A 21,897-nucleotide genomic window follows, 5' to 3' on the forward strand; every position below is an offset into this window, starting at 1 on the left:
CATCCCCTTCCACCTTTTTTAAGCACTATCGGTTGGACTTGGGGTTCTCCTCTGATCTCACCTTCGGGTTAAGGGTGCTACAAGCTATAGTCCCTCCCTAAGGTAGCTTACATCTCTGTAAATATCTCGTAGTGCTGTCATGGGAGTCCGAATAAAGCATTAAGCTACTTACTGGTAGCGGCATTTTTCGGAGGCCCATGACAGCACCCTTAGTTCCCTCCCTATTCACGTGGGCGTTGCACTTCCTGTAATGTATATAATGAGATATATAGATCTCACGTGTGGTATCTAGTTACAATGCAATGGATTATTTTTTGTATATAATGTATATTTGTGTGCCACTAACCGCGGTAGTCCTCTCAGGCTCTGAAATACAACTGATGCATGGGGAGAGGTGCCGCCCTTTTGTATCTGTAGGTTTTCTGTTCCTAATGGGCGGATCCCCTCTCTCGTAGTGCTGTCATGGGCCTCTGAAAAATGCCGCTACCAGTAAGTAGCTTAATGCTTTCTAAGCAGCCTCTTTAGGGCCAACAGAGCAGAGAAAAATGCATCAAAAACACAACGTGTGAACATGGCCTTATACAGCAACATTGGAGAGCGCTCATTTTGGGCTATCCATGGTCCGGATGGTCAGTCATTTAGCAGCACAGCGCCCATCAACAAGCAGAAAATAAACAGACATGGGAGTGAAGCGTTCCTCAGCACAGCATGAAGCAACCTTGAAATTTGAATAGTTTTAAGTGTTTTCTGTGTTTTTTTGTTTTATGGAATTATATACTGGAAATTAAAAAAAAAAAAAGAGAGAGAAAAGTTCTACAATACAAACCCTTCTGAATTTCCTAATGTTCTGAGTATATTTAGTATGGCATCTGCTAGTCTACCTGCCTATTTCCTATCCTGACCGTCTGTCCGTGGCTGCAGAATCCTTTTCTAATGCTTCTCATGTACTTGTGCACACGGCTATGGCCGCCCCATACCTACGCCATTACTACGCACACAGGGATGCGGCCGTCTGCTTTCCAGTCTATGCCTGATCTCCCTCACTTCCTATGTTTCTCCTTCTACAGCCAGACTTATTTTTAGCCACTTCGTCAGCCCAGAGTCTTCTCTGGTTCTGTTACCATAGAAACGTCTGTTGGAGGTACCGGAGTCGCAGCCAAAGGCTTCTTCCTATGTGTTCTATGCAGGGAATCTGCTCGTCTCCCTGTGAATTGCCGATCTCCTGAATCCAGCTAAGGTTAAAGATAACAAATAAATCTGCCAATGAGCTAATGATCATCTGGCATAGAATTGCCCTGCTAATGAGCTAGTGACTGCATACAGTATGTGTATTGTTCATGTATTGTCGAAAAATGGGCAATTCTTGGATTATTGGTGATATCAATAGATCTATAGAGGCATTATAGCATTTATTCATCCACTAATGCGAAGCCTATTCCTCCTCCCTGTGCCATAGAGGACGCCTCATTGAAGGGAAACTGCCAACAGGTTTTTGTACTTCATCTGAGAGCGGTCTGACGTAGGCAGACAGACCCTGAATCCAACGATATATCACTTACATTACTGGGTGCAGCCGTTCTCACACGGAGTTCTTAGACTTATCATGCAGCAGAGCTGAGAAAGCTGCCCCCAGGCTCTGTATGTGCATTGTTTATAGACAGTGAGCTGCTTATCACACGAGGGGGTGGAGTCAGACTAGCATGCATGCGCTGATGTAGTCCAGACAATCATGATCACCAGGTGAGAAAACCTTCAGCGTAAGTAAACAGCACACAGCTGGACATGTGACACATCGCTGAAATCTGTGCTTTAACCCCTACCTCATGCTGTCCTCAGATTACCTAGCAAAAGCCTGCTGATATATTCTCTTTAAATATAGCCTAAATAGATTTTTGTTTCTTTAGAGACTTCACTCTTAAAAGAAAATGCAATTTGTAGTGTTTTATTTGCATTTTACACTTGCCAATGTTTCCTGCTATCACTCACCCCTTTTCCCAAGGAAATGGTGACACTCAGTTGTCAATTTAAGTATAAATGTCTAAGGAAAATAACTGCGAAATGACATGATGTAGAAAATTATTGTTAGAGCAGCATCTGCACCCCTGCACGATTTTTCCTGAATTTTCTCAGTAGGGGCATCGGCGTGCTCCCTCACATGTCCGCCCTGCTCCGGTCCCCACAGCGTCTACTTCCTTCTATGTCCTGCATATGGTGCATAGGTCTCCTGGGAGTGTTCTTAGAGAACGCGCACTCCCCGCCTTTTAAAGGTGCAGTGCGCACTTCTGAAAAACGTCTCCAGCCATTGGCTGAGAGATATCATGTATTTAAGGCACTCTCCCCTATAGGAAGGTGCCTTAGTAACTTCAGCCTCTAGTTTGTTACAAGTGTGCCTAGCTGTAAGGTCCCTGTATCCCTGCTTCCTGATCCTGTTTCAGTGCGTCCTGCCTGTATCTGCATCTGTTTTCCCTTCCATCCTCCTGATCCTGAGTCTGTTCGTCCTGTCTGAGCCTGTTCCTGATTCCATCCTGCCTATACCAAGTCCAGATCCCGATCCACCTTGTCCACACCTGTACCGTTGCCCTCACCTGTCCAGTCTGAGCCTGCTCCTGTGAGCCCGCACCTGTCCGTTTTGCGTTCCTGACATTTGCTCTCTCTGTTCCTGTGTGCCAGCACCGTTCTGTTAATCAGCCGTGCAGTATCCGTCCTGCAGCTATCCAGTTTTTGGCTGTCCTGAGTCTCCAAATCCATCCCTGCTTCCCCACACCCCTTTTGGGGGTCAGCTGCTACAGCTCTGGGGCCTGTCCTAGAGTGGTACCTGGCGTCCACTGGGGCTCTAGTGAAGACCTAGGTGGTCGCTTAGTCATGCCGCTCCAGGCTCTCGTTACACCGTGGCATGGTGGTTCCACAACCACATACTTGACAGTTATAAAAGATTGTCATTAATTATAGATGAATAGTAGGGGCTGAAAGGACCATTCTATTCGTTCTATAAACTCCTCCTGACATGTCTCCGAATTTCCAAGCAATAAATTTTGTATTTTTTTTCTGAAAAGGAGAAATGGTCAAAATTAAAAAAAAACAAAAAAAACCCCAGTGCTTTCAGACCTCAAATAATGCAAAGAAAACAAGTTCATAATCATTTACAAACAACAATACCAATGTATTAACTCAGGAAGAGTTCAGAAATCAATAATTTGTGGAATAACCATGATTTTTAATCCCAGCTTTCATGCGTCTTGGCATGCTTTCCTCCAGTCTTTCACACTGCTTCTGGCGCAAAAATGTAAGCAGTTCTTTGTTTGATGGCTTGTGACTATCCATCATCCTCTTGATTACATTCCAGAGTTTTTCAATGGGGTTCAGGTCTGGAGATTGGGCTGCCCATGACAGGGTTTTCATGTGGTGGTTCTCTTAATTTTTGCCAGAGCTGTATGTATATATGGAGGTAACCTATTTGATACAATCTTTTATCATTTTACATTTGTAAACTTTCATAGACTGAGATTATTTTTCATAAAGGGAGTCGGTCCCCCCAAAAACTGAAAATGTATACATTTATATAGAGAACTTGACCCCTATAAAAATCATACCTAATGTATATAAAATTAATATAGGCAGCACTCCAGGTAGATAAAGTGGAAAAACGATTGATATTTATTGGTCCGTGTGCAAGCATTTTAGTTCGTAGTTAGTGATGAGCGAATATACTCGTTTCTGGAGCACGCTCGGGGGTCCTCCGAGTATTTTTTAGTGCTCGGAGATTTAGTTTTTAGCGCCGCAGCTGAATGATTTACATCTGTTAGCCAGCATAAGTACATGTGGGGGCTGCCTGGTTGCTAGGGAAATCTCGAGTAACGAGTATATTCGCTCATCACTATTCATAGTGTGAACCAAAAAGTTGCCTTGGGTCCAATAAATATCAATCATTTCAGATTTTACACTGAGCGCTGCCTCTAGTTATTTTTATACACAGTACAAGTATCATTTTTATTGGGGGGTATGGTTTTGCAAATACCTTTGATGCTTGGCTCCTATACATTTTTTTGCTAGTTCAACTTCTTTCTATTTTGGTTTATACTTATACTGTAAATTTTATTTATCTTGTTTTATGCAAAAAAAAAAATTGCATATGTAAATATGGGTTCCTCAGTGCACCCTTGGTGTGACCAAGTGCTCGGTGCCTGCTAAATTGTCCTTCACTCCTCCCTTTATTATTGATAGCACTCCAAGGAGCACTGTCTGTATTGAATCCTCATCCCTGCAGGAGCTGAGAGCTCACATAATCTCATTGTGTGGGCACTGTCTGATGCTGCAATTCTGTCTGCAGCAGCCGCTTGCAGCACACAGGATGGCACAGCAAAGGGCAACCGATGACCAAACAGCACCCACACTCTGACATTGTGGATGTTTTTTCTGCTCCTGCAGTGTTGGCATGAGCAGGATGCATGAGTGTCAATCACCACAACGGGAGAGGAGATCATTAGTAATTTGATCAGATGGAACAGTACACCGAGCTCCTGTCACTCTGAGGGTACACCAAATTCCCTTAATTTATTTGTGTAATAAACTTGTTGTTTTTTTTTTTACATAAAACAAAATTAAAATCTGTATCACAATTATGATTTTCATAGTGTCTAAGTCCCTTTATATGAATGTAACCTCTGTTTTCGGGGAGACATATTCCTGTTAATAGAAAAAATAATGGTGGGAATTGGCTATCCTGACCATGTGTAACATTATGTACATGGATAAAAGTGCTTGGAGAGAGAGTCTTTCTTGGCGACTGATAAGTACACCCTGCATCTGTGAATTTCTACGCCTGTTATAATAAATTTAATACAATCTGCTGAACCATCTGCTGTTAGTTATAATCTTCTGTCTGTTGACCAAATGTCTTGTTAAACCTGTAGGCACCTTTTATTAATTGGCAGTAGGGTTTGGCCACACAGAAGGCGAAGTGGCCCAGTCATTATGGTTACGTAGGATATATCTCACCTTCACATCACAATTGCAGATAAATATCCTCTGGAAATCAATGGAAAGTATTGATCAGAACAGAAAAATGTGGTCAAAGGGAAACCTATATGAACAAGCGTCTTGTAAATATACTCGGGTCATTATAAGGTTAGAAGTGATCTGGCCACTTGAGAATCGAATGGAGAAAATGATAAACATTTAAAAAATGTTTAAAAAATATTGTGTATATTTTGTATTTGGATCATCAAGCTCTTTAAACCTATGGTCAATAAATGCTGGTTGTAACAATGGTAAAGATTCTTCTTGATCATCTAAGTTCCATATCTTAGATGAATCAAGGTAGTATTGATCTCAACCTGCTTAAATGTGGTGATTTTCCAGAATTACAATTATTGTGTTATTTTTGGGTCATTAATTTTTGCATCAATCCATTTGTATCAAACAATCAAAGGAAAAGAAAAACATCTTCTTCTCAAAAAACTGTGATGAAATGTCCATGGATTCGGGGAGTGTCCAATGTAAGGATGTTCGGGGCCGGCATCCCCGAGCAAATAATGTGGGAAAAGGTGATGAGCTCCAGCATCGGAAACACGAAAAAAAACCCTATTTTTTAACACGTAAGGTGTTACATGTCCCATTTGACTTGTTTTATTCCTGGTGTTAACTCTGAGCTAAGAAATAATTCATTTTTTATGATTCCAGGGCCGGATCTCACCATTGGGCATAGTGTCCAGCCCACAGCGTTTACCGACCATTGGAACATACCCTGAGAGGTCACATTTACTGAAATCTAAAGTTTTTTTTCAATCAAAAACCTCTTAACAGGCCAAGTTACATGTTAACATAGAACCCTTCATTGATGTCACCTTCACAATTCTTGCATTCATTGAACTTATAGAATCATAGAAAGGTAGAGTTGGAAGGGACCTCCTGGATCATCTGGTCCAACCCCCTGCTCAATGCAGGATTCACTAAACCATCCCAGACAGATGTCTGTCCAACCTCTGTTTGAAAACTTCAATTGAAGGAGAACTCGCCACTTCTCGTGGCAGCCTGTTTGACTTATTGATCACCCTCACTGTCAAAAAGTTCTAATATTCTAATCTGTATCTTCTCCCTTTCAGTTTCATCCCATTGCTTTTAGTCTTTCTTTTTAAAAATGAAAATAAAGCTGATCCCGCTACAGTGTGACGGCCCTTGAGATATTTGTAGACAGATATTAAGTCTCCTCTGTCTTCTCTTTTGCAAGCTAAACATTCCCAAATCCTCTAACAGTTCCTCATGTGATATTGTTTGCAGTTAGATCACCATTCTGTTAGCTCTTCTCTGAACTTGCTTCAATTTGTTCATGTCATTTTTAAAATGTGGTGCCCAGAACTGGACACCGTATTCCATAAGAGGTCTGACCAAAGAGGAGTAGAGGGCAGTAATGATTTCACGTGATCTAGACTCTTCTGTTAATACATCCCAGAACTGTTTGCCTTTTTTGCTGCAGCATCACACTGTTGACTCATGTGCAATCTGTGATCTATTAGTGTACCCAAATCTTTTTCTCTTGTGCTGTTGCTGTTCCTCCCATTCTGTATATGCTTTTTTTTTTTTTTTTTGCCCAGATGTAGGAATTTGCATTTCTCCCGGTTAAAAACCATTCTGTTAGTTGCTGCCCACAGTTCCATTTTGCTTAGATCTTTTTAATCCTCTCTCTTCTCCAGTATTGGCTGTCCCTACTACCTTTGTGTCATTAGCAAATTTAATCAGTTTACCTTCAATTCATTAATCTACATAATTTGATAAAGATGTTGAACAAAACATTCAAAAACTTCAGTTTTTGGACAGTTTCTGCTTGAATTTCTTTGCAGGATGTCAGAATAGCCTCCAGGAGCTTCTGTTCTGATGTGAACTGTCTCACACCCTCATGGCTCTTTTGCTTGAGAATACTCCAAAGGTTCTCAATAGGGTTGAGGTCAGGGCAAGATGGTGGCCAAGCCATGACTTTCTCTCCTTTTATGACCATAGCAGCTAATGACGCAGAGGTAGATAATTTTGCTACTGATGGCACGGTTCTTCTTTTTGTACTAAGGAAGAAAGTGGTCAATAAGAAACTCTATATATCCTTTGCCAAATTCATTTTCACACCTTCAGGGACTGTAAACATGATTCCAACACCTCCTTGCTGACGTCTCATCCTTGCTCGCAAATGGCGGCCATCCACCACTCAATCCATCTGGACCATCCGGGGTAGCACAGCACTCATCAGTAAATAAGACTGTTTTAAAATTAGTCTTTAAGTATGTCTGGGTTGACTGCAACCGTTTCTGCTTGTGAGAACTGTTTAGGGGTGGCCAAATAGTAGATTTATGCACAACTGCAAGCCTCTGGAGGATTCTGCACCTTGAGGTTTGCAGAACTCCAGAGGCACCAGCAGATTCAACTACTGTAACTGTTTGCTGCTTTGTAATGGTAGTTTAGCAGCTGCTCTCTTAATTCGATAAATCAGTCTGGCAGAAACCTTTCTCATTATGCCTTTATCTGCATGAACCCATCTGTGCTCTGTATCCACCACAAACCTTTTCACAATATGATGATCACGCATACGTTTTTATGAAATATCTAATGTTTTCATACCTTGTTAGAGGAATTTCACTATTTGATGAATTCGGCTGCGGAGAGATCCTTTTTCTTTCTCATATTGCTTGAAGCTTGTTTCCTGCTTGATAACGTGGAACATCCTTCTTAAAGGGAATCTGTCACTAGGTTTTTGCCAGCTAATCTGAGAGTAGCCTAATGTAGAGCCATAGATCCTGATTCCATAAATGTGTCACTTATTGGGCTGCTTAGTGTAGATTAGATAAAATCACTGCTTCCGTAGCAGTAGGTCACTAGAGGACTAGTAAACCTGTTGCCAGGAAGTCCTTCATATTCATGAGCTCTGTATTACCCCGCCAAACCAATGATTGGCTGCTTTCTGCCCATGTACAGTGTACTCAGGAAGCAGCAAATCGGAGGTATAGGTGGGGTTATACAGAGCTCAGCATTCAGAGAACTGATAGAGCTGCAGCTTATAAATCCGTGATTTTATCAAAAGGACAGCAAGCAGCTCAGTAAGTGACACATTACTGGAATTGTGGTCTATCCTCCTGCATTATGCTGCTCTCATATGGAGCAAAAACCTGGTGAAAGATTCCCATCAAGTTGTTTTTCTTTAATTGGGCTCACCTGGCAAACTAATTACCAAGGGTGTTTGAGATTGATTTTAGTGATCCAAAGCGTTTATTTGTAAAGCAAAAAATGACATCTTTATGACACCTAAATCCAATATGCATAATAATTTGGAGCGCGGTGTATTGGTTGTATCCTATGGAAATCCTAATCTTTTAATGTCTATGACCCAAAACTAAAACATTATGTGGCTAGATAAAATGTATTAGGCTATAGGCTTAGGGATATATTTGCACTCACTGAAGAATAGTGTCTATACAATATTGAGGTTGGTCTGCAGGTTCATCTTTGGACCACTAATATTTACATATAGGCTATAGTTTTCCCTGTGTACATTATCTAATGGTTGGCAGCTAATCGTATGTTTCTGTAGAATTAACATGTGAATTTTGTCTTTCAGATTGTCATGTACATAGGTCAAGCTTCTAAAGATCTTCTAAAGTGGCCTCGACCCTCCTGTCCTCCAGTGGTGAAGCTGGAAACTAGAGTAGAAGCTGAATATGGCATGCCATCAACTCATGCCATTGCTGCCACTGCTATCTCTTTTACTTTTTTGTTGGCCACCATGGAACGATACCAGGTTGGAGACTGTTTCATAGTTGTTTGAATAAAGATGGATTAATGTCCACATTGAAACAGTAGAAAATTGTACCTGATATCTGTAGTAAACTACACAACAGTCTATAGCTGTGAATGGGATCTAGACCATGGATGTATTTGGATGAAACTATTCTTCATAGGCCATATCTGTGTGACTAGATATGCCATAAAAGTAAAATAAGTTGCAAATCAGACCACTATTAGGATCCCCGCCAATTATAAGACTTGAGGTGTCTGAAATGGTGGTTATGCTGATCATATCACTGTTTCCATATCTCCCCTTGAGTTTAATGGAGGGTGATTGGAGATAAAAGCTCAAAGGTGTCGGTAAACACTTGTATCTGTTGTGCTCTTGGCAACTTGTATTCCCTCTGCAATGAGAACAGAGCAGGGTGTCCTTACATCTCACACAGGAGGAACCTGTCCTGAGCTATCGTGGGGCGTGCTCTTTCTCTAGTATTATTATGCTGTGTAGCCAATTTAACATTGTGTCTACAGTTCAACGTGAAACATTTTGTTTAATTCAACTGGAATTTTTATGAGAATGAAACCTGGAACCAAATGGCCAAATATGAATTGATCAATTCTGAAAAACAGGGATACCAGTTACCCAGGGCATGTTTGATGGGCCAATACAGGTACGTAGATTATTTAGGCTACATTTACACATGCCAAGACTAGAGTTGAGCAAATTTTTCAAAATTCAGTTCCGATGACGATCAGTGGCGTACATTGTTTTTGCAATATTCACCGAACGTCATTGGAGTCTATGGGAGTAGAAATGACCAAATATGTTCGGAATCGAGCATCAAACATAAATTCGACATGAATAGGGTAGCAATATGGCACGAATATGGCAAATTCATATTCCACGACCGAATCCAAACATATTCGCTCAACTCTAACAAAGACCAATATCTGTAAAAAAACAAAACGATTTATTTCTATTGGACAGTGACTCCAGCAAATAATTATAAATTATACAATAATTTGTAGTGAAAAAAAGTCCATAAACACAAGGTACAATGGCCTACAAACTTGCTGAAGTAGGCATTTAGCAGATATGTCGAAACTGAAGTCAGTGACGGGGTCCCTTAGCATGATTGGGTCTTGCTATTGATACATCTGGACTTCCATATAGAATAGAGGGCTGATGTGAAATGGCTGCTAGTGATTCACATTGTGGAAGACCAGTGAAGAAAGGAAAATATATTTTTTATGTGTTTACTAAAAATGTTCCTATGGGTCAGTGTTGGGCAATTTAATTTTCCCGAGGTACAGAGCGTGACTGTTGTGGAGGGCCGAACCAATAGGCTGAAATTAGTTCTGCTCAATATTGATATATTATTTTATATTTAATATTGTTTCACCCAATATTGAGCAGACTTAAGTATGCTGACACCCCCTATATATTGTATGAGCCAGCACACAGCCCCTATATACCATTAAAGCCCCCACATAACCTCTCTATATGAGCCGTCACATAACCCCTGTATACAGTATAAACCCCACATAGCCTCCTATATACAGTGAGCTCTCACATAATATGAGCTCCCACGTAGTCTCCTGCAGACAATTCGCCCCACAAAGCCTCCTTATATACAGTGTGTGTGCCTCAGATAGTCACCCTATATACAGCTTGAGCTCCCATATAGCCTCCTATATACAGTACAGACCAAAAGTTTGGACACACCTTCTCATTTAAAGATTTTTCTGCATTTTCATGACTATGAAAATTGTACATTCACACTGAAGACATCAAAACTATGAATTAACACATGTGGAATTATATACTTAATTTCAGTTGTTTCACACTTTTTTGTTATGTCTTATATTCTAGGTTCTTCAAAGTAGCAATCTTTTGCTTTGATGACTGCTTTGCACACTATTGGCATTCTCTTGATGAGCTTCAGGAGGTAGTCACCGGGAATGGTTTTCACTTCACAGGTGTGCCCTGACAGGTTTAATAAGTGGTATTTCTTGCCTTATAAATGGGGTTGGGACCATCAGTTGTGTTGCACAGAAGTCTGGTGGATACACAGCTGATAGTCCTACTGAATAGACTGTTAGAATTTGTATTATGGCAAGAAAAAAGCAAGTAAAGAAAAACGAGTGGCCATCATTACTTTAAGAAATGAAGGTCAGTCAGTCTGAAAAATTGGGAAAACTTTGAAAGTTTCTCCAAGTGCAGTGGCAAAAACCATCAAGCGCTACAAAGAAACTGGCTCACATGAGGACCGCCCCAGGAAAGGAAGACCAAGAGTCACCTCTGCTTCTGAGGATAAGTTTATCCGAGTCACCAGCCTCAGAAATCGCAGGTTAACAGCAGCTCAGATTAGAGACCAGGTCAATGCCACACAGAGTTCTAGCAGCAGACACATCTCTACAACAACTGTTAAGAGGAGACTTAGTGCAGCAGGCCTTCATGGTAAAATAGCTGATAGGAAACCACTGCTAAGGACAGGCAACAAGCAGAAGAGACTTGTTTGGGCTAAAGAACACAAGGAATGGACATTAGACCAGTGGAAATCTGTGCTTTGGTCTGAGGTGTCCAAATTTGAGATCTTTGGTTCCAACCACTGTGTCTTTGTGCGACGCAGAAAAGGTGAACGGATGGACTCTACATGCCTGGTTCCCACCGTGAAGCATGGAGGAGGTGTGATGGTGTGGGGGTGCTTTGCTGGTGACACTGTTGGGGATTTATGCAAAATTGAAGGCATACTGAACCAGCATGTCTACCACAGCATCTTGCAGTGGCATGCTATTCCATCCGGTTTGCGTTTAGTTGGAACATCATTTATTTTTCAACAGGACAATGACCCCAAACACACCTCCAGGCTGTGTAAGGGATATTTGACCAAGGAGAGTGATGGGTGCTACGCCAGATGACCTGGCCTCCACAGTCACCAGACCTGAACCCAATCGAGATGGTTTGGGGTGAGCTGGACCGCAGAGTGAAGGCAAAAGGGCCAACAAGTGCTAAGCATCTCTGGGAACTCCTTCAAGATTGTTGGAAGACCATTCCCAGTGACTACCTCTTGAAGCTCATCAAGAGAATGCCAAGAGTGTGCAAAGCAGTCATCAAAGCAAAAGGTGGCTACTTTGAAGAACCTAGAATAGAAGACATATTTTCAGTTGTTTCACACTTTTTTGTTAAGTATATAATTCCACATGTGTTAATTCATAGTTTTGATGCCTTCAGTGTGAATGTACAATTTTCATAGTCATGAAAATACAGAAAAATCTTTAAATGAAAAGGTGTGTCCAAACTTTTGGTCTGAACTGTATATGTAAACATCCTATACACATGAAAAAAAAATACCACATAGTCACCTCGCTCCCCGTCACTAGGCGCTCTGCTCCTGTGCACTGAGTTTCAGCAGTGCACAACTGATGTGATAAAATGACGCCATTGCATCTGCTGTCTCACATGCTGATTGGTGGAGGACTGAGCCGTCGTCTTCGTCTTCCTCAAATCTATTCACTGCTGTCTGCATCCCGACAATGCAGATAGCGGTGGCAGAGGGTGGCAGCGAGAAAGGGCATGTTGCGGCCTGTGGTTCACTGTTTCAGCCATTCAGCTAACTCTGTCTGTTTTCCTAGGTCTGCTATAAGAAATAATGCTAAAATAATATATGGCATACATGATGCAACAAATTTCCAGAATTACAATTATCACATTATTTTTGGGCCATTCATTTTCACATCAATTGGTGGTGATTTCTGAATCATCATTCAATTTGTACTATGTATGATACAAAATAAATAAAAATAAGCCTATTTTATTTTGAAAGTCACTAAAATAACATGAAGTTAGCAAAGCTGATGTATCGAGCGCTCATTTAATTTTTTTGTTTTTGTTTCCTGCAGTTCCCCTTTGTGCTCGGATTTGTGGCTGCTTTTTGCCTCTCCACCCTAGTGTCCCTCAGCCGGCTATATACAGGAATGCACACCGTGCTGGTAAGATGTTAGCCATCAGATACTAGGCTCTAGTATTCATGGACCCCATACATGCAGATGGTTACAACATAGGTCAAGCAACCATTTTTAGATCTTGTGAATGGCATGGTACCAGCTGACAACTGGACAGAATGAAAAATGTATACTATGGAAATAGCATCCACGAAGTGTAGATGTAGAAGCCATATCGTGACTATGAACACATTGGATAAATATTTGCTAACTATCTGACTGTTGACCTGGCCCGATCTCGGCCAGCGCAAAACGGTCACAGACCGCTCATTCCAGCGACTAAGCTGCTTCTACTGACGTCACATTGACGAAGCAGCGGATGCTTTTCTGCTCAACTCACGGGGCATGACTGATGACATTATGCCGATAGTCAGCCGGCTCTCTGCTGCCAAACTGTGGGAAGCTGGATGTCTATCAGCTTGAGGTCAAAAGTCAAAATCCATCAACAGAGCAGCCTGAAAGAAGAAGAGCTGCTCTGTTGATGTGGAGCAGCTGAATCGCCAGCAGGAGCGGTCAGTGAATGCTCTGTGCTGGGTACGACAGCAAGGTAGTTAATAACTACCTGCCTGCTAGGTTTTAGGCCCATAGAAAAAAAAAAGGCCTGGACAACCTCTTTAAGTTATTTTATCAATTGCATGACATTTTGACAATACAGTGACTATAGATGAGCAAGTACAGATCCCACTCAATCGTCTTTCCATATTCATTCAGAACCTGTAAGATATGAATGCTCCTCAAAAATGACAATGACAAATGAATATTTAGTACATAGACAGTGTACTATATATGAACATAATTGTAATATATGCTATATTATAGTCTTTCCACCAGTCCATACATACCCTGATGGCAGTGTTACATGGGACTGACCAATAAAGTCAATCAGGTCACAGTCATCATTGTTAAGATATGTGACAACTCTCTGTCTATATTCTTGACCCTGTTGCTTCTCTTCTAAATGCTGGTAGGGCGATTTGCTAACTTTAAAGAATATCCCTCGTCCATACCTCTATAGCGTGCCTTGTCCATTGCCATTTAAAGCCTTGGGCAAAAGAAGCGCATAATGAGAGTACCACGGATATTTCAATGGAAATGATTGCTCCGAGAGGAACAATGGCATTCATTGGCCCCTTCACAGCAGGGGAGCCGGGTAATATAGTAAAATCCAGTGATTTGCTGCCTTTTCCAGCAGGGAGCGGATTAAACTTCAGAGACACATACATTACCATAGTTCGTGTGGCTACCAGGCAATTGGAAATCGTCAATAAGTCTTGAAAGCAATGCTGGAGGAGTCACATAAAGGATTTTTAAGAGGGAATCATGTGAAGGTCTCGTGAGATTGTTTCCATGAAATCTGAGCTTTGAAATTCAGATGGGAATGCTTACTAGAATTACAGTATTGTTATAATGTCAGCCACTAGACGGCATGTCAAAGGACAAGCCCAATGAGGGTTGTGAGGAGGTTCATGGAGAAATCATGTTCTATCATTCCTGCACACTCGCTGCAACATTGAAGCCCCTCTCTAGTGCTAGAATACATCACATTACCAAACACAGATTTAAAAAATCAGATATTTTTCCGGAAAAGGGTTATGTTTCTGTACATTAAAGCATTAAGCTCAGTATCATTTTACACATTTTTCCAAACTGTTCAAATAGTGACCAGTGCAGGACAGTAGGCCAGCAATCAGCAAGTTATCACCTATGATCCAAGAACAGTGCCCTTAACGGGGCGGTGGCAATGGATGTCAATAAATGGGAATATCAATTTAGTTGCATTTCTAAAAAAGCATATATTTGGTTGTCTCCTAACTTTCCAGGCTTCTGAATGATATCTTCGTATTCACACTTGGATATTAGCATAAGGGCATGTATTATTTGCTGAAAGGTTATGTTACACACTATAGGTAGTCCATGTGCTGCTGTTGGGTGCCATATTACAGATCTAAACTGAACGTCTTCTGCTCCCACCATCTTCTGACCTCCCTAAAGCTGACATCACCCTCTCCATATGTGGCACCACAATAACGACCTGGCAGCAGGTGGCACCACAATAACGACCTGGCAGCAGGTGCGCTGTTTCAGTGTTATGTTTGACATAACCTTTCCTTCGCCTCCCATATACAATCTCTTGCCGCTTACACCTAAAGAACATCTCTAGAATCCGCCCTTTCTCACCATGAAAACAACAAAGACCCTCACTGATGCCCTGATCCACTCCCGCCTGGACTACTGCAATGCTCTATTAATTGGCCTCCCCCTCACTCGACTTTCCCCTCTCCAGTCCATCCTTAATGCAGCAGTCAGGGTTGTCTATCTGGCTAATCGGTACTCGGACGTGTCCGCTTTTCGCCAGCCATTATACTGGCTGCCCCATACATTATAGGATCCAATTTAAGCTGCTTGTTCTCACCCACAAAGCTCTCTACAGCGCACCGCTCCCCATTTCCTCCCTCATTTCTGGTTATATGCCTATCTGCTCGTTACGCTTCGCAAGCGACTTTTGATTAACCTCTGCACTAATCCGTACCTCCTACTCCTGGCTCTGAGACTTCTCCCGAGCTGCGCCAATACTCTGGAATGCTCTACCCCAAAAAATTGGAACAACAACTTACACAGTTTTAGGTGCTCTCTAAAACACATCTGTTTAGATTGGCCTATCACGTTCCCTAATCAAAGTCCTTTTATATATAGCCCAGCCACTACTTCTCTGAACATAACTCTCCATTAAACTCCACCACACCCAAAAGTACCACACATACTGGCTGGTGACTACCTCATGCAGCCTTTATCTGCCCTCCATTTCCTCCAGATGGCTGGACCATCATTGTAAGTAAGCCCCGGTACTTTGTCACCTCCACCTCATTGTAGAGTGTAAGCTCTTACGGGCAGGATCATCATTATTTTGCTTTAATTATTGTATTATCGTTAACGTTATTACTTATGACTTGTATATGAACTGTTGAATTGCGGAATATGTTGGCGCCATATAGATTTTTAGATCTTCAATGGAGCCATATGCATAAGCTCTAAAGCATTTTACACCTTTCTTGAGCTCTAAATAACAGTCCTAGAAGTCTGTACAATGGAGCTGTTTGCAACTGATGTGCTGCCATGCTGTAGGTTAATACGGCATCCATACACCTCCATGGGAAATCTGAATCCTAAGAAAGCATATTGTAGGCCCATAGTATTATACCGATGTCGCATTATGGATCTGTGCTCTATGGATCTATAATAGAGCAGCATGGAGGAGTCCACCTGCAGACTGGAGCTTCAGCTTTTTATTTTTACAATACAACAACACACTGACTAGCAATTATTGTTTTTTTTATCTGTAATAAATCTGATCTAAATAATATTAAACAACATTAATTGGCTGTTGACTGGTGGAGATAACGTTATGAAATACAGCAACAGACACATATGGAAAGGCCACCAGGCCCGAATGTGTAGCTACACTTCCTAGATCCCTCGCTTAGTACAATGTTGTTAAAGCAATGGTGACTATCATATAACTTAACTTTTAACGTCTAAAGATAAAAAACCAAGTAGGTATCACATACTCAGATTAAAAATGCCTATATGTTCGCATAGATCGGGTATCGACTGTAGGACCACAGTGGTGGACAGTCAAAGGAGGTATAAAACACTCAGCAGTGGCCACACCAGTCTCTTCTCATGAAGGGTCTCTAGTGCGCAGCGGACACTGGGCCCACTGATACAATACGTGCCTATGCTATCCCGAGGACCTATTAAGGGAGCAACATATCGGGAGGCACATAGGGCTAGTATAGGGCAGGTCCAGCACAGGGCAAGCTGTGGACTGCCCTTGTAAGGCCGGGGTCACACGAGTGTATATCTGATGCAAAATGCTAATGACACTCGACTCCAGCTCTGCTGCAAGCGGGAGCTGAGTGTCAGTGCTCTGCTCCTATTGCATGAGAGAATCTCAGCACAGCTGCAGGGGAAACGGAGAAAGTAATCTCTCCATCTCATCCATTGCCGGCATTCACGTGAATCACCCAGCGCAATGTTTAACACACACCCATAGAGTTGTACGGGTGCATGCATGAGATCCGATTCTTGCAGCAAATCACAGCATGCGGCAATTGGTTTCACATGCCGAAGCAGCATGAAAGAAATTGCAGATGTGCACTGACCCTTGTGTAACACTGGCTAAGTGCAATCCGATGTTTTTTTTATCGGATAGCACTAGTCCAATTTTTGCTCATGTGAGTGAGCCCTAAGGGCGGGAGTCATTGGGGTTGGGGCGACACGGCTACCTTGTTATAGGGCCAACTCCGGGCTCTGCCTTCCTCGGACCAGATGGAGATCCACTCAATGATGTTACCAACTCAGTTTTTCCTTGTGGATGAAACAGATGAATGTGATAATTCCATTTATATCATACCAACATAGTTTGTTTATCCACATATAGGTTTTTTGTATACCACAGTCCTACAAAAAATCCTGTTCTGATAGCCTCTGCCATATGGGCTATGTATATTGGGTCTGGTCTTGAGTGTTTATGCTCCTTTGACTTACTGTCCACCACTGTGGTCCTATAGTCGATACCCAATATATGGGAACATAGTATTTTAATTTGATTATGTGATACTGGTTTAGACAATAAAACCAGATGATAAAGTTCTCATGTTCCAATATCAAAACGAAACCTGCTCTTTAACGATTGAACCTATCCATGTGGTCACCCGGGAATCTTACCTTCCCCTTTTTTCTTGCAGGATGTGATTTGTGGAGTTCTGATCGCCTTGTTATTTATAGCCGTGACTTTTCCAGTATGGGATTTTATGGACCAACTGATTATGACCAACCCAATATGTCCTGTATTTGCCGTCATTGCTGCTTTTCTTCTGAGCTACAACTACCCAAGGTTAGACCACTACAGCACCACTCGGGCAGACACCACCGTGATACTCAGCGTGGGAGCAGGGACCTGTGTAGGTGTTTGGATCATCAATCGCATAGGACTGACTTATGTGCCATCTGGAGATTTCCCGCTTGGCATCCCTCCAATAACATATCCCATGCTGATACAGCACGTATTGAGGTTTGTTCTTGGCGTTACACTTTTGGTGATCGTACGGTTTATTGCAAAGACGCTGTCTCTCAAAGCTCTAGGTTCATGGTACAAAGTCTCAACACAGGACATACTGGTTAGGCAAAGGCTGGAGATTGAGGTGCCCTATAAATTTGTGACTTATTTATCGATTGGTGTGGTTGCCACTTCAATGGTTCCTTGGCTTTATTATCTAGTGGGCTTATGAGTGTCCTCAGAAGAGCAGAACTGGGAGGCTAATGTCAAACATAAATCGGTCAGAAGTGTCCAGTCCTGTGCCAGACACACACAGACGTTTCGGATGCCCATGCTGAACATGGATATCGGACATTAACGTTTCGTGATTTCCAGTCATCGGCTGACATCCGGACCAAGGCAGGAGGTTCCACCACTATTTATAATGGACACTTCCACACGCCAGCAGTTCTGTTCTTCACAAACATTAAGACTGGACCCTAATATGTTGGCCAAGAAAGACTGTATGAAATAGACATGCTTTTTTCCATACAATTTTTTTCATGCATTTGTATCCCACATTTGGATCACTTTCCTAAGTAAAATAAACTTTTAAATGGTTATTCCTATGACCGAGATGGGAATACCTGCTTCTATGCCTTGGCCACCAGAAGCGAGGTTACAAAAACAGCCACGGGAGTAAGAGAAACGGCACAGCGATGCGAGTTACGTGGTTGGTGTAACTCCCGAATTGCTGAAAAAGTGTTGCTCTTTTCTTAGCATTGCGATAGTGCGATAGGACAGTGTTCCCCAACTCTGGTCCTCAAGAGCCACCAACAGGTCATGTTTTCAGGATTTCCTTAACATTGCACAGGTGATTGAATTCTTGCCTGTCCAGGTGATGCAATTATCACCTGTGCAATACTAGGGAAATCCTGAAAACATGACCTGTTGGTGGCTCTTGAGGACTGGAGTTGGGGAATCCTGCTATAGGAGATAGGAGTGTAGCTGCTGTCAGCTGTTTCTGTAAGCTAGCCTCCAGTGGCCAGGGACTAGGAGCCGTTATACCAGTCTTGGCAGAGGTGGACATACGCCTTTTAAGATTGGTTCCCTGCAGGAAGAAAAAAAAAAATCACAAACATTCTCCTTCCTCAAAAATAAGATTGAGCACGCTGGATAATTTATATGTACAAAGTGAAGGTTTACAGTATTTATACTGCACTGATTCTGTATTGTCTGCCTGACGCCATGTAGGTTACTGATGGTGATGTAACATGCGGCTTATGAAGCAGCAGTATATCGTCTGTCTGATTATGTCCTCAGATCTGATCTGAATGTATCCAAAGCAGCGTATAAACCAGAGACTGATAGTTTGATCACCGTCAGGGCGACTGTACACATGACCCCCACGGTGAGTTGTATGTCCGCATTGTACCTGCTCCAATAAAAGAGATTGTGCACATAACTGGGGGAAGAGCACTGTAATATGCACTGATGTAAGAGGAAGATGGACTTGCTGCAGCCACGTCTAGACATTTGACTCTCAGGACAAAGCTTGGGCCATCGTTTTCTAAGGAGCTGGGTTCTGACAGTGAAGATTTACACTACTGAGTGATCTGAAGCCGAAAATTAACTCAACCCATAATGTGAATACCAAGACTGGGGAAGAGGTTTAAAGGGAATCTGTTAGTAGGACCAACCCCTCTAAGTGGTCTATAAGGGAGGGAGATCAGGGTCCGGCCCATAGATCTGAGCAGCACATTAGTTGTGATTGAACGTGCTTGGATAATGTGTTACCTGAATAACTTGGTCGAGCTTGCATAATATGCTCAAGTCCCCGAGGCTGCATGATTTATTAAAAAAATAAAATTAAAAAAAAAAAAAGTGAATTTTTCTGGAATAAAACATCTGATCCCAGATATGAAGGTATCGTTTTATTCAGCTTCCTATGACCTACATGTCCATGTAGACAATGTTGGCGGTGATCCTATTGACAGATTCCTTTGAAGCTGCTAACATAACTACAGTTGTTGTCATAAATGGCCGATTTTGGCCAGCCATGTCACTGTCGCCTGCAGCTCTATGTGATTGTTGGAAGGGAAAAACTGACGTTAAGCGTCAAAGAAAATTCAGACATTAAAAAGTAAGTATATTTGGACATTACAGATTTTCTGGGTTTGCAGAAACTGTCCCACTCAGATGTATAAAAGGTTTCAATAATTTCTGCACAATTCTGTCGTGTGAATATGACTTAACAAGTACTTGTCGCGTCAGCGTGGTGGTCACCAGCATTGGGTATCCGTTCCTTTAATACAGTCACACAGGGCCATTGTACGATACCTAACCTTTACTTGTATTTTACATTGGATCAAACCTATATTATGTTTACATACTCCCAGCATAGTGACATTGTGCCACCTGATGTCCCTTCACGATTCAAGTGATAAGTCAAATATAACCCGCACCAGATGTCACAAATGTGCTGTATTGTGAAGCACCTAGGCTCATGTACAGGAATAAATACAAAACTGCTCTAGGTCAAGGTCGCTCAGCCTTAAATATGTTACCCCATCACCCAGACAATGTGTATGAGTTGTAAAGATCCTAAATTGTTAAAGGGAACCTGTCACTAGAGCTAGCGTTATTGGCCTACATGCAGGCTGACATAGCGCTATTTACAGCTTCAGTGTTCCTACTAAGCAAACACAGAACTTATAAAGCTGCAGGTGGCGCCCCCAGTAGTCATCTGGGCAGTGCTGCTGCGGAGACTAGTCAGGGCCCTAACAGTGATGACGCCATGATTAATCCCCACCGCAGCACTGCCCAGATGACTACTGGAGATCGGAGTTTGGCGGTTCTAGAATTTCTTTTTGTACCGCACGCCCCCATACACAATAGATCTGACCGCTCTCCTCTGCTTCCCGTACGCAGGAACGCTCGGCTGTGTGATCCTGTGTTCTGTATGAGCGGGCCGCTGTCATATTCCTGTGGAAGAGACTCACCGCCCAGAGAATAAAAGCATCGGCCTACCAAAATGGGACTTGCTTAATCTTTCGTCCCCCTGACATCGGTCGGGTGTGAGCCTGGCGGCCCCCATACACATTAGACTGTCGGCCAGTCCCACAGATCTCGGTGGATTTGGCCAATGTTGTTCTATTGTGTATGATTGCCTAAACGGCATCAAAGAGTTATGGTTAGACTGGGATTACCAAACGCGACAGCTGCAGGCAAGTGGTTTAATAATGATTTTCTCAGGTGCCAAATTCCCTTTAAGAGAAAAACTGAAAAAATCCTTGGACAGAAACCCACAACCTCCTCCAAACGCGATGTCTATGTTACTGTGTGAACACTGCCATACACATGAGATTTGAAGGCCCCAGGTAGTAGGATGCTGGCGGATCTCAGCAAAGTTGGTAGGATTTTCCATGGCAGTAGAAAGATATGGAGCTAAAGGAATGGTGCAATCCATTCTGTGAAATGAAGTGAATTCTGGAATTGCCAAATACCACCTGATAATATTCCTAGCCTTAGGCCGGGGTCACACTAGCAAGTGCGATGCGAGAAACTCACGCATCAATACCCAGCACTCGGGACCGAAGAATGCGGCTGCATGTATTTCTATGCTTCTGAACACGCCGGACCCGAGTGCTGGGTATTGATGCGCATGTTTCTCACATCGCACTCGCAAGTGTGACCCCGGCCTTAGGGTGCATTCACACTGGTCAACCCGCAGATGGCTATATGCAACCAGATTGCGGGTCATTTACTAGATTGTTTAGGCGCAGGCCTTAAGGCCCCGTCTCACTTAGCGATTTACCAACGATCACGACCAGCGATATGACCTGGCCGTGATCGTTGGTAAGTCGCTGTGTGGTCGCTGGGGAGCTGTCACACAGACCGCTCTCCCCAGCGACCAACGATCAGGGGAACGAGTTCGGCATCATTGAAACTGTCTTCAACGATGCTGAAGTCCCCCTGCAGCACCCGGGTAACCAGGGTAAACATCGGGTTACTAAGCGCAGGGCCGCGCTTAGTAACCCGATGTTTACCCTGGTTACCAAAAAAAACAAACAGTACATACTCGCCTTTCA

General features: G+C 42.6%; 2 protein-coding genes across 3 annotated transcripts in view; one reads left to right on the forward strand and one right to left on the reverse strand.

The window, feature by feature from the left end:
• Positions 1–19,271, forward strand: part of SGPP2 (sphingosine-1-phosphate phosphatase 2) — a 102,703-nt gene extending 83,432 nt beyond the window's left edge. Inside the window, exons 1-4 of one of the 2 annotated variants that reach the window (XM_077290881.1) lie at positions 1,126–1,237; positions 8,597–8,776; positions 12,667–12,756; positions 17,517–19,271. In XM_077290881.1, the coding sequence (XP_077146996.1) occupies positions 8,603–8,776; positions 12,667–12,756; positions 17,517–18,059 (807 nt within the window). In that variant the 5' untranslated portion in view covers positions 1,126–1,237; positions 8,597–8,602 and the 3' untranslated portion in view covers positions 18,060–19,271. Of the gene's footprint in view, positions 1–1,125; positions 1,238–8,596; positions 8,777–12,666; positions 12,757–17,516 lie in introns of those variants that run through there. The other variant, XM_077290880.1, reaches the window with a different exon arrangement.
• Positions 19,272–21,028: 1,757 nt separating this feature from the next.
• FARSB (phenylalanyl-tRNA synthetase subunit beta) overlaps positions 21,029–21,897 on the reverse strand; it is a 78,454-nt gene continuing 77,585 nt past the window's right edge. The window contains exon 18 of the mRNA XM_077290879.1: positions 21,029–21,593. The gene's annotated coding sequence lies outside the window, so the exon portion shown is untranslated. The remainder of the gene's footprint in view (positions 21,594–21,897) is intronic.

Source organism: Ranitomeya variabilis, chromosome 2 (genome assembly GCF_051348905.1).
Source record: "Ranitomeya variabilis isolate aRanVar5 chromosome 2, aRanVar5.hap1, whole genome shotgun sequence".
NCBI lineage: Eukaryota > Metazoa > Chordata > Amphibia > Anura > Dendrobatidae > Ranitomeya > Ranitomeya variabilis.